Source organism: Emys orbicularis, chromosome 13 (genome assembly GCF_028017835.1).
Source record: "Emys orbicularis isolate rEmyOrb1 chromosome 13, rEmyOrb1.hap1, whole genome shotgun sequence".
Classification (NCBI taxonomy): Eukaryota; Metazoa; Chordata; order Testudines; family Emydidae; genus Emys; species Emys orbicularis.
In genome coordinates this window covers 6,772,046-6,784,026 of record NC_088695.1, presented here as the reverse complement: position 1 = coordinate 6,784,026, position 11,981 = coordinate 6,772,046, and the positions used below count along the sequence as shown (strand labels likewise).

Genomic DNA, 11,981 nt, shown 5'->3' with positions numbered 1-11,981 from the left:
TAAATTGTTTGTTTCAAACTTATACTGTGTATATGTGTGTGTATATATATAAAATATAGTCTTTTGTCTGGCAAAAAAAATTTCCCTGGAACCTAAACCCCCCCTTTACATTAATTCTTATGGGGAAATTGGATTCGCTTAACATTGTTTTGCTTAAAGTCGCATTTTTCAGGAACATAACTACAGTGTTAAGTGAGGAGTTACTGTATATATATTTTTTAAATAATGTAAAAATGTGAGGGCTCGGGGGTGGGGCTGGTGATGAGGGGTTTGGGGTGTGGGAGGGGACTCAGGGCTAGAGCAGAAAGTTGGGGTGAGGGCTCTGGGGGTGGGGCAGGGCTGGGGATGAGGAGTTTGGGGTGCAGGCAGGCCAGAGAGGAGGACTCCCTCCCAGCCCTCTCCTCGCAGGTAGCAGTGAGCTCTGGGGGAGGAGCCCCCCACTTCCCCCCTGCACCACATTCACCTCACACCACTGTCAGTGCATGTGCTCCTAAGGCCCCTCTCAGGTCCAGGAAGCCCCCTCGCCTCCCCTGTGGTGGGTGCCGGGGGGGGGGAGGGCTGCCATCACATGTGTGCCTCCTCCCCTGCTGCTGCCCCTCACTGTAGTCTCTCTCAGGGTGGGGATTGGGGCTACCCCTTGTCCAGCATGGGGCAGGAGCGGTGACTGCGGGTGGTGGGCCCCCCTGTGCTGGTGGAGGATCCCACCAGAAAATGAAAGGGTCTGAGGCAGAAGGGTAGGCTCAGGGTCAGTCTGCCCTGGCAGCAGTGGATGGGGGGCACTAGGACCCCGCGGCAGCAGTTGATGCCCGGAGCCAGCAGAGCGGAGGCAGCATGGAGCTGCAGGGGAGAGGCAGGGACGCTCCCGGGCCTGGGCGAGGCACAGGGGCAGCAGGCGGGGACGGGAGAGAGACCTGGCCCTGAACATTGGTGGTGCCGGGCCCTGAATATTGCTGGAGCCCGGGCACCATGGGCCCACATAACTCGCCGCCCCTGGCAGCACTGTCTGTTACCCCTGTTGTACATGGGGATGGTCATATCAGTGAGTCTGTGACTGCCATGCTCACAAAGGTGTGAGGCCCAGTCCGGCAGGTGTAACAAAAATCTATTAAGCTCCTTTCACACATTGTCGTGTTGTGGCTCAGCACAGGTGCAGAGCGCAGGGCTGATTTTGCTCCAAAGCATCCAGAAGTAGGGTGGGGCAGTTACCAGACATGCTCTGTATTTGTTTCCAAAGCTGCATCGGATGTTTTCATTGCAGGCCAGCCACCAGGCCCGGCCGCTCCTTCTTTACTCACCTGAGAGCTGAGGCAATCAGAGCTTGGTGGGGAGACAGGTGTTTATGACAGCCCCGTGTCACAGAGTCACAGTCTCCGTGCTCTGGAGCTACACTCTCACCAGGGCAAGAAGCTTCCTGGGTCTGACCTTGTAGTATTCGGCACCCCTGTTCACACCGTGAGTCCACCTGGATTGGACACCTGGGGAAGCCTGACACGCCCCTCACAGGGGCTGTGCACCCCACCTCCACAGTCAGCTGTGACTCTCAGACGGGTTTATTGGTCGCTGGGAACACAGCATAGACCAGAGCTTGTTAGCACAGAAATCAGGAGCATCCAGCAAAGTCCGTCTGGGGGAGAATCCAGAGTCCCGAGCCCTGGACTCTCCCCGCTGAGTCCCAAACCAGGCGACTGACCCACTTCCAGCCCCCCTTCCTCAGTGATGCCCAGCTGCCCCTCCTCCATGCTTTCTCTCCTTCCCAGGAAAACAGGTCACCTGGCCTCCCCCTTCTTTGTTCTCCAACACCTTTGGCTGGTTCCTTGCAGAGGACGGGCTCCAGCCATCTCTTGTCAGGATACAGAGTGTCAGCCATTCTCTGTGCCTAGGCAGCCAGTCTGCAGTCACCCCTGCCCTCTAGGGATGTCCACAATCATCACACACCCATATCCCACCCCCGATACTTGAGTAACACATGGGGAAAGGGAGGCACACACAGTATTCAGAAAAAACATTAAGAACATTCCTGCTTCCTCACACCCCTCTGAGACCAGACCAGCCCCTAGGATACCTGAGCCTGCAGGTGATGGAGAGACCTGGGGAAAGGGCCGGAGCCGGGCAGGGAAATGACTCTGCACAAAGGGCCCCTTTCAGGGACTGGCTGGTGAGTTTGGCCTACAAGGGGAGGGGCTCCCTGTGTCTGTGAGTCCCAGAGCTGCTGCCCTCAGTGACACAGCTGGGTTCAACCCCCGTTACCAGTGTCAGTGGCTGAGCTGCCTGATGAGAGCAAAGGCCCACGACAATGGGGCAGTCACCAGTTCTCCCAGGGCGAGGGAAGAAGATAAAAAGGGAGAGCGGAGAGACTTGAAGGGCAGCAGGAGCAAGAAGTGGGGAGGGAGGTTCCCAGCTCCCAGCCCTGCCCAGATCCATTCCCTGCACCCCCGGGGCAGTCAGCTCTCCTGGGAACAAGGGGAGGAGCTGAGAGAGGAAAAGCCAGTTGCTCACTCTGCTGAGCACCGCAGGACTGAGGGAGACGGGGGAGAGCTAGAGGGGTTACAATACACTGTGGGGCAGTGCCCTAAAGTGACTCCTTTTTCCAGCATTTGGCTCAGAGATGCTGTTACTGGGAGGTTTAAAAGGGTTCCTGGAGGGTTTAGTTCTGCTGGGAGGGGCCTGGACTGTGTGGTAATAAACTAACCGGGTTTGTTCCCAGCATGGCAGAGTCCAGAGCATCTATCTGCAGGGAGAGAGCCTGGGGGGAATCGGGGTGTGATTTGGACTCAAGTCCCTTCTGTAACCTCCCCCATCATCCCTCTTGCCCCCACAGGCTGAGGAAACGCATCTAGACTTTGCTCCAGATGGTCCCGTCTTCCAGGGGACAGGGAAGGAAAATGGCTGTGATGGAGCCAGCTCAGGTAGGGGATTTTCTGGGAGCTGCTGGATGAGGTGAGGGAGAGGCAGGGAGGAAAAGGGTGTGATAAACATTCCCCCATTTCTAAAACAGGACCCAACACCTCTGGGCAGGGCTGGGCAAACTGACCAGACTCCCACTGCTGGAGCCTAAACCCACTGGCCAGAGGCTGCTGTGAAATACGAAGGGAAGCTGTTGGAATTCCTGTCCCTGCCCCCGGCTCAGAGCTATGCTTCCCGTATCAGCCTGTGTCTGGCAGGTGTGTGGGAAATGAGAAGACCCTGCCCTGCTCCGTGTGCTGGGGGGGACAAGGAGCTCTCACCTTCTACCCACTCCCTGAAACTTCCTGGCTTCCCTGAACAGGGTGGGGATGAGTTTCTGCTTCTCCGGCCCTCCCAGAGCTTCAATGTTTTGTTTCCCCCTTCCCCTCTCCCCCGTGACTAGTGGATTCTGGCTGCGGCAGCACGTAGTCAGTGTGGGACTCTTGTTTCAGATGCCGGTGACCTTCGAGGAGGTGGCTGTGTATTTCACCCAGGGGCAGGGGGCTCTGCTGGACCCCGCTCAGAAAGCTCTCTACAGGGACGTCATGCAGGAGAACTATGAGACGGTGACCTCGCTGGGTAAGGGATTCCCATCTCCTCGGGTATTAGAAGCCGTGGGGTCTGCGTGTCTGAATCTGGTCAGGTTCTTCCCTGGTCTGTTGGATTCGGGGGGACGGTCACGTAGTCCACAGCTGCAGTGAGAGGGAGACTTTCATCTCCATACCCCATTCAAGGGAACAGGAGAGTCAGAAACCTAATGGACATGCTAATTCATCCCCATCTCTCCAGCTTTCAAGGGGCCAGAAGCAGGGTGTTGTCCTGCCTGTGTTATTTCTCCTTCACACACCGTTCACCAGCCCTCTTGGGACTAGCTGCAGCCTTTGGGAGGGCTCTCGGTTCTGCAGGTTTGGAAATAGGCAGGAGCTTAGCACCCGAGCTGTGTGTGTGTCACCGAGTCCCCGCAGTGCATCTATCCTGAGAACTCCGAGTGAGGGTGTAACCACACCTCTGTGCCCCCAGATTTCTGCTTCTCCCAAAGAGTCTGGGTTACCACAGTCCCATGTAGGGTCAGGTTAAACTCAGGGAATGTTCCTAATGGCAAATACTCTACCAGTGCTCCCTGCGCCCTGACCTTGCCTGATTTCACCCCCTGTGCAGGATTCCCCATTCCCAAACCTGACCTGATCGCCCGACTGGAACGAGGGGAAGAGCCGTGGGTCCCGGCTCTCCAGGACTCCAAGGAAAGGGAGAGCCCGAGAGGCACCAGCACAGGTGAGGAGTCAGGGAAACTGACAAAGAAACCATCTGGCGAGTGAAGGAAAAAGCTGGGACTTCCAAAATGTGCAGTGAGTTAAAGCCCTCAGTTCTGCTGCAACTCACCCAGGTCAGGGCTGCAGTCAGCAGGTGTCATAGCATCAAGTCAAATATCAGTCCTGGCTTCCCACCCATCCTGTTAGCTGTTGGGAATTTCCTCCCTGAATTTCCTTCCCTGGGAGTGTTTGGGTGGGATGTGGAGGCAGAATTCAATGTCTCTGTCTCCCCAACAGTCTCTGTGTTGTGTTTTCCCGCTTTGCTATTCCCCTTTCTGTCCTTTCCCCCTGGCACAGGCAGTGACTCCTGTCTGGATTCTCTCTCTCCCAGCAGGTGATAGGACAGTGAGTGAGAACAAGGAGGAGAATCAGCAGGAGGAAGGTCCTGAGAAAGTGGAACTGCAGGAGACATTTTTGAGAAGAGCTGAAGGGAATTTTTCCCAGGGCTTGGAACACGGAAATGCCTGGGGAGATCGACACAGATCAGAGATGCAGCTGGGAAACTTTCCCGGGAAGAAACTGGATGAATCCGTTCAACGTGGCAGAGGATGCAAGGATCCCAAGGAAACCACAGTCCAGCAGACAAGTCACAATGAAGAGAAACCCTACGAATGCCTTGACTGTGGAAAAAGATTCCGTTTTAGTGCAAAACTTAGTACACATCAGAGAACCCACACAGGAGAGAAGCCCTATAAATGCTTGGACTGTGGGAAAAGCTTCAGTAAGAAGCCAAGTCTTATTATACACCAGAGACCCAATACATGCCTTGACTATGGAAAAAGTTTTAGCAAAAGTTCATCCCTTATTAAAAATGTGATAATCCACACAGGAGAAAGACCCTATAAATGCCTTGAGTGTGGGAAAAGTTTCCGTTTGAAATCAACTCTTAATATGCATCAGAAAACCCACATGGGAGAGAAACCCCATAAATGCTTGGACTGTGGGAAAGCTTTCAGTCAGAACTCATATCTTATTGAACATAGGAGAATCCACACAGGAGAGAGACCATATAAATGCCTTGAGTGTGGGAAAAATTTCATTTGTCGTTCACACCTTGCTAAACATAGGAGAATCCACACGGGTGCCAAACCCTATAAATGCCTCGACTGTGGGAAAAGTTTCATTGACAGTACAAAACTTATTAGACATCAGGCAATCCACACAGGAGCGAGACCCCATAAATGCTTGGACTGTGGGAAAAGCTTCATTCAGAAGATACACCTTATTACACACCAGAGACTGCACACAGGGGAGAGACCCTATACATGCCTTGAGTGTGGGAAAAGTTTCAATTTGAAATCAACCCTTAATACACATCAGAAAACCCACACAGGAGAGAAACCGCATAAATGCTTGGACTGTGGGAAAACTTTCGGTCAGCGCTCACAGCTTACTAAACATAGGAGAATCCACACAGGAGAGAGACCGTACAAATGCTTTGGGTGTGGGAAAAATTTCATTAGCCGCTCACACCTTATTAAGCATCAGAGAATCCACACAGGTGCCAAACCCTATAAATGCCTCGACTGTGGGAAAAGTTTTGTTGACAGAACAAAACTTACTAGACATCAGGCAATCCACACAGGAGAGAGACCTCATAAATGCTTGGACTGTGGGAAAAGCTTCAGTAAGAAGTCAAACTTTATTAGGCACCGGAGACTGCACACAGGAGAAAAACCCTATAAATGCCTTGAGTGTGGGAAAAGTTTTAGTCAAACTTCAAACCTTATTGCACATCAGAGGACCCACACAGGAGAGAGACCCTATAAATGCCTTGAGTGTGGGAAAAGTTTCAGTTTGAAATCAACTCTTAATACACATCAGAAAACCCACACAGGAGAGAAAACCCATAAATGCCTTGACTGTGGGAAAACTTTCAGTCAGAGCTCACAGCTTACTAAACATGGGAGAATCCACACAGGAGAGAGACCGTATAAATGCCTTGACTGTGGGAAAGATTTCAAGGAAAGTTCATCCCTTACTAAACATAGGAGAATCCACACAGGAGAAACACCCTACAAATGCCCTGAGTGTGGGAAAAGTTTTAGTCAGAGCTCACACCTTATTGCACATCAGAGAATCCACACGGGATTACGACCCCATAAATGCCCTGAGTGTGGGAAAAGTTTCATTTGCCGTTCAAACCTTATTAAGCATCAGAGGATCCACACTGGTGACAAATCCTATAAATGCCTCGATTGTGGGAAAAGTTTCCTTGACAGAACAAAACTTATTACACATCAGGCAACCCATACCGGAGAAAGACCCCATAAATGCTTGGACTGTGGGAAAAACTTCCTTCAGAAGTCACAACTTATTAGACACCAGAGAGTGCATACAGGAGAGAGACCCTTTAAATGCTTTGACTGTGGGAAAACTTTCAGGCAGCACTCACACCTTATTACTCATCAGAGAATCCACACAGGCGACAAACCCTATAAATGCCTTGACTGTGGGAAAAGTTTTGTTTACAGAACAAAACTTACTAATCATCAGAAAACCCACACGGGAGAGAAACCCCATAAATGCTTGGACTGTGGGAAAACTTTCAGTCAGCGCTCATACCTTACTCGACATGGGAGAATCCACATGAGGGAGAAACCTTATAAATGCCTTGAGTGTGGGAAAAGCTTCAGTAAGAGCTCGGAGCTCACCAAACATCAGAAAATCCACAAAGGTGAGAGACCCCAGCAATAGCCTGACTGCAGAAGACGATTCAGCTTGACTTCACACATCAGTGATCCGCAAAACAGAGAGACCTTGAATGTGGGAGAAGCTTCATTTGATGCTCCTGGAGTATCGGGCATTCCGCAAATCCACACAGGGAAGAAACCGCTGAGATGTTCTCAGCGTGGAAAATGCTCCAAGTGGAGCTAACACCACAGTGGACATCAGAGACTCCTCCGCACAGCAAGGAAATTCTCTCAGTGCCCTGACTAGGGCTGGCCATGGTGACCAACCCATTTCCTTGTTCCCACACACAACAGGGGCATTTGACTCCCAAAGATCCAGCTGCCCATGGCTGGGGTGAGGATCCAGCAGCAGCCGAGCATCAGCTGGTCAGTGACCCACTGGCTCTGCCTGGTCTAAGCAAACCCCAGGCAGAGGAGGAGAAGCCCCGATCAGCCCCTCCCCCCTGCTGCAGCCCTGGTTGCTGAGCTGATGGGTCACAGGTGGGGGAAGGGAGAGAGAGAAACTCCTCCAGCCGCTCCCTCTGCCTGGCTGAAGTTCCCCCCTCTCCCTTCCCCTCCCAGCCGGGATCCCCCTGCCGTGGAGATGAGAAGGACACTTGGGCCAGGCCCCACCTTCACTCTACACACCTGTCCCCAGCCCCTGAGATGGGCTCCCCCACTTACCTGGAGCTGTTCCCTGCAGAGCGAGTGTCCCTGGGGGCTGGTAACTCCTCCCCTCCCCGAATCCCCCAGGGCGCTGGGCTCTGGGGGATCAAATGTAAAGGCACCAGGGCGATGGGTTCTTGGGCAGACACTGGGGATTGAATGGCTGGGGCTGGTGGAGCTGGGAAGCAGGGGGAGCTGGATGCTGGGGCTATCGAGTGTTTGGGGATTGTGGAATAAGAGGTGAGGGAGAACACAAGGGTAGAGAGGTGCTGCCTCTCCTCACTCACCCCCTCGGCCGCTTCTACCTGACCCCTCTGCATTCAGACAGCGCCACTGAGAGGGGCTGATTCCCACAGGGCCTTTTGTGGGAGGCCTGGAGATCCCACCTCTGCCTCCGCAGCATCAGCCTCCGAGCGTCTGTCTACGGTAGGAATCATGGTCAGGAGACCATCATTAGCCAGCACATCTCTGTGACCCTGCACCAGATTTCCTAGTGTAAATTCACCCCGAGCATCTTATGTGTAAGGCTAAGAGTTTGTCATGGATATTTTTAGTAAAACTCATGGACAGATCACGGGTAATAAAGAAAAATTCACAGAATCCCATGACCTGTCCATGAGTTTTATTAAAAATATCCGTGACAAAATCGGGAGGGAGAAGGCTCCAGCACCCATCACTGCTTGGGTCTGGTGTCCCTTGACTGTTTACTAATGTGTTCTAACTCTCTCCCATTAGGAGAGTGATCATTAGTCCCTGAATTTCCCCTTTGGGGCTGGATTGTCTCATTCCCAGATAGTCTCACATTACTCCGGGCCAGGCTGAAAAGCATTTAGTTTTTGTACATTTTCTCCCTTATGGAGCAGAATTAACTAGATGCTAAAAGAATGTGGAGCAGGGAAAGTAAAATGTGGTGTTTTACCTTCTTTGCTATTTCCGGGTGAAGGGGTGAGTCTGAGGGTTTTCCTCCTTCCCCCATCACTGTCACCCTCCACTCTCCACACAGCAGCCTCTGTCTCAGCAATGCAGAGTTTTATCATGACCCAGTTCTACTCCTCCGCGTCCCAATGTCACTTACCACCATGTCCCTGGCTCTCCATGCTTAGGAATCGTAGTTTTGATGTCTATGATCCTAAGTCAGACTCCTGAGGGCTTGGGAAGACAGTGTCCCAGACCTAGGAGTGGGCAGGGAAATCTCAATGAACCTCAAAGCACAGTTTCACCTTTCAGATCTTATAGCCCTCTTTCCATCTATTGGTAAAATTGCTTCCTGACTTTTTCTAGGCTAGTCCAGATCATTTGTAGATGGGAAGATTTTTCTTTCTTTCTCTTTCTTTTATTATAATGCTGCAACTAATACAACCGAATAATGAGGCTAGAAGTGAAGCTGGTTTAGCCACTTCAGAAGAAAATGGGTACGTTTATTTTCCTGATTTTGAGTCTTAAAAGATTCTTTGAGATTTCACTTTATGAATGTGAAAGTGTTTTATGGCCCACCCTGGACTGTGGGTTTTTCTCTCTTCGTGAAGACCGTGAGGTCACGTACTTTGATATTAGTTTAGTTTGACAGGATGTAGCTCAGGTTTATTGAGGACTTCAGGAAACAAATGATCGTTTGTTCGAATAGTCCTTTTTTAGATTTTAATTTTTATCTAACGCTTTGTCTTGAGATATTTTTGTGTGGTTTGAACAATGACAGTGATCAGTATCTCTCAGCACAAACACGGATGCTGCGAGCTAGATTCAGAGTGCAAGAGGCAGAGACTGAAATGGAGAAAAAGTTACTGCCTGATCCCTGCAGTGATGTGAGATACTGCTGGGAGGGGAAGAAGGCAGGAACAGCAGAGCTGGGAAACTGCTGGGTTTGCTCCTGAGAGTCAGACGGCTGAGGCTGAGAACTGTGAACTCGCTGCATCACAGCCACATAGCGACTACACTTAGCTTGTCAGTTTCATGTGAAGCTGCCCCTGAAATCTAAAGGACCATGAATGACACCCCAAAAATTATAGGGGAAGGAGTCAGCATCTCCTTATTGCTAGATGCCGAGGTTGGGCGCAGGCAAGAAGGGAGCCTAGGATGTCAACAGACCGGGGCAGCCTTGAAGTCAGGCCGACCCCCATCCATGAGCCCGGAGTCCGACCAGGTGATGGATCCTCTGGTGCCGGCCGACACCCAAAGCACCGCACCGGCCTCCTCACCCTGTCCGGAGGAGCTGATTGTGGTCCCGCCCCCTTCCGTTCCACAGGAGGACTACTGGGCCCACCAAGAACTCTTAAAAAGGGTGGCAGCGAGCCTCCACCTCCAGGCAGAGGAGATGGAGGAGCCCTCAGACTCCCTGTTCAATGTGCTGTCCCCCTCGGCACCGGGCAGGGTGGCCTTGCCGCTCCAAGAAGGGGTGGCATGGATCTCAAATGCCCTGTGGCAAACACCAGCCTTGTTGGCTCCCATCTCTAAGAAGGCGGAGTGCAAGTACTTTGTACCCACTAAGGGGCATGAGTATTTGTATACCCACCTTGTATACTCCTTGGTGGTCGAGTTGGTCAACCACAGGAACAGCAGGAGCAGCCAGCCCCGACCCCTAAGACCAAAGACTCTCGGAGGCTGGATGCTTTCGGGAGAAAAGTTTATTAGTCGTCAAGCTTCCAGCTAAGAGTAGCAAACCATCAGGCACTCCTGGGTTGCTACGAGTTTAATCTCTGGGGATCCCTCCCCAAGTTCGAGGACTTCCTCCGGGAGCACGATACAAAAGAGTTTAAGTCACTAGTGGAGGAAGGGGCAGTGGCCGCAAGGGCATCCCTGCAGGCCACTTCGGATGCAGCGGACACGGCCGCACGGTCCATGGCCTCGGCGGTGTCCATGAGACGGGCATCCTGGCTCCTGCTCTCTGGGCTATCCAGTGAAGCGCAGTCGTCACTGCAGGATCTCCCTTTCGACGGGAAGGCGCTGTTTGCGGAGGAGACGGACACAAGGCTGCACAGCATGAAAGACTCCCGCACGACCCTCCAGACCTTGGGCCTCTATGTCCCTACTCTGGCAAAACCCATGTTCAAGCCACAGCAGGCTCCCACCCAGGCCGCCTTCCCGAAATACGAGGCCGCCCAGAAGAAGCAGCGGGACTATAAAAAACGCCTGCAAAGGCAGTATCAGCCTGGGTCCTCTAAGGGCAAGCAGGGGGGTAAAAGGCATTTTTGACTAGACGCTCGGGGGCTGGACGACTGGCTGGTCAAGGGCACCTCCCGATCACAGGTGAGGGATCATGTGGCACTCCACTTGTCCACATGCACCGCCCTGGGCCTGTTGATAAACAACACCAAGTCCACGTTAATCCTGGTCCAATGCATAGAGTTTATCAGGGCGCTCCTGGACACAATGTCGGCCAAGGCCTCTCTCCCCCCGGACAGGTTTGAGACCCTGACAGGGCTCATCGACTTGATCGCAAGGTTCCCGGTGATGACAGCCAGGGCTTGCCTGCAGCTGCTAGGTCACATGTCGGCGTGCACGTATATGGTCCGCCATGCCAGACTCAGGATGAGGCCCCTCCAGCTCTGGCTGGCCTCGCAGTTCTCCCAGGCCACGGACAGAATGGACAAGGTTCTCACCATGCCGAACTCAGTGATCACTTCCCTGCGGTGGTGGTTCGCCCCAAGCAACATGCTCCAAGGGGTCCCATTCAGGGAAAGGGCCCCGTAGTTGGAGCTGGTGTCCGATGCATCGGTCCTGGGCTGGGGGGGATTTTCATATCTAAGGCCTGCGGTCTCTGCAAGACCTGACCCTTCACATAAACGTCAAGGAACTCAGGGCAGTACGGCTGGCATGTATGGCCTGCTGCTCACACCTGAAGGGCAAGGTAGTCAGGATTCTCACGGACAACATGGCCTCGATATTCTATATCAACAGGCAAGGCGGGGCCTGATCCTCTGCCCTCTGCCACAAAGCCCTCAGTCTGTAGGACTTCTGTATAGCCCACGACATCCACCTAAAAGCCTTTCACCTGCCGGGCACTCAGAACGTGAGGGCGGATTGCTTGAGCAGGGACTGCTCCTCTCAGCACGAGTGGTCTCTACACCCGGAAGTGGCCCACCAGCTCTTCTGAAGGTGGAGAAGTCCCCAGGTGGACCTGTTCATGACCCGGCAGAACCGGCAATGCCCTTGGTTCTGCTTCAGGGGGGGGCTAGGGAAGGGCGTCACTCCTACGAAGTGGTCTCGGTTTTCTAGGTGGACAACGGACCAAGGTGTGTCCCCAACGGCCGCCCCGATCCAGCTTATCCTTGATTACCTCCTCCGCCTGAGGGCCCAGGGCCTGGCACCCTCATCAGTCAGGGTGCACCTATCGGCCTTCCATCCTCTGTGTGATGGACACTGTGTTCTCCCATAGTATGACTGGCCGGTTTCT

General features: G+C 52.9%; 1 protein-coding gene across 1 annotated transcript; it reads left to right on the top strand.

Annotated features, from left to right (window-relative positions):
* Window positions 1–3,488: 3,488 nt before the first annotated feature.
* On the top strand, window positions 3,489–8,334 carry LOC135888217 (zinc finger protein 271-like). Its single transcript, XM_065416026.1, has 5 exons — window positions 3,489–3,522; window positions 4,102–4,215; window positions 4,588–5,405; window positions 5,574–6,930; window positions 8,327–8,334. Exons 1-5 carry the CDS (start codon window positions 3,489–3,491, stop codon window positions 8,332–8,334), a joined length of 2,331 nt encoding a protein of 776 aa, XP_065272098.1.
* The last annotated feature ends 3,647 nt before the right edge of the window (window positions 8,335–11,981 follow it).

Bases quoted from the DNA above. Each gene is read 5' to 3' on its own strand.
- LOC135888217 (XM_065416026.1), top strand. From the start codon at position 3,489: ATGCAGGAGAACTATGAGACGGTGACCTCGCTGG. The intron at 3,523-4,101 runs GTAAGGGATTCC...CCCCCTGTGCAG, and splicing joins TGAGACGGTGACCTCGCTGG to GATTCCCCATTCCCAAACCT. The intron at 4,216-4,587 runs GTGAGGAGTCAG...CTCTCCCAGCAG, and splicing joins CCCGAGAGGCACCAGCACAG to GTGATAGGACAGTGAGTGAG.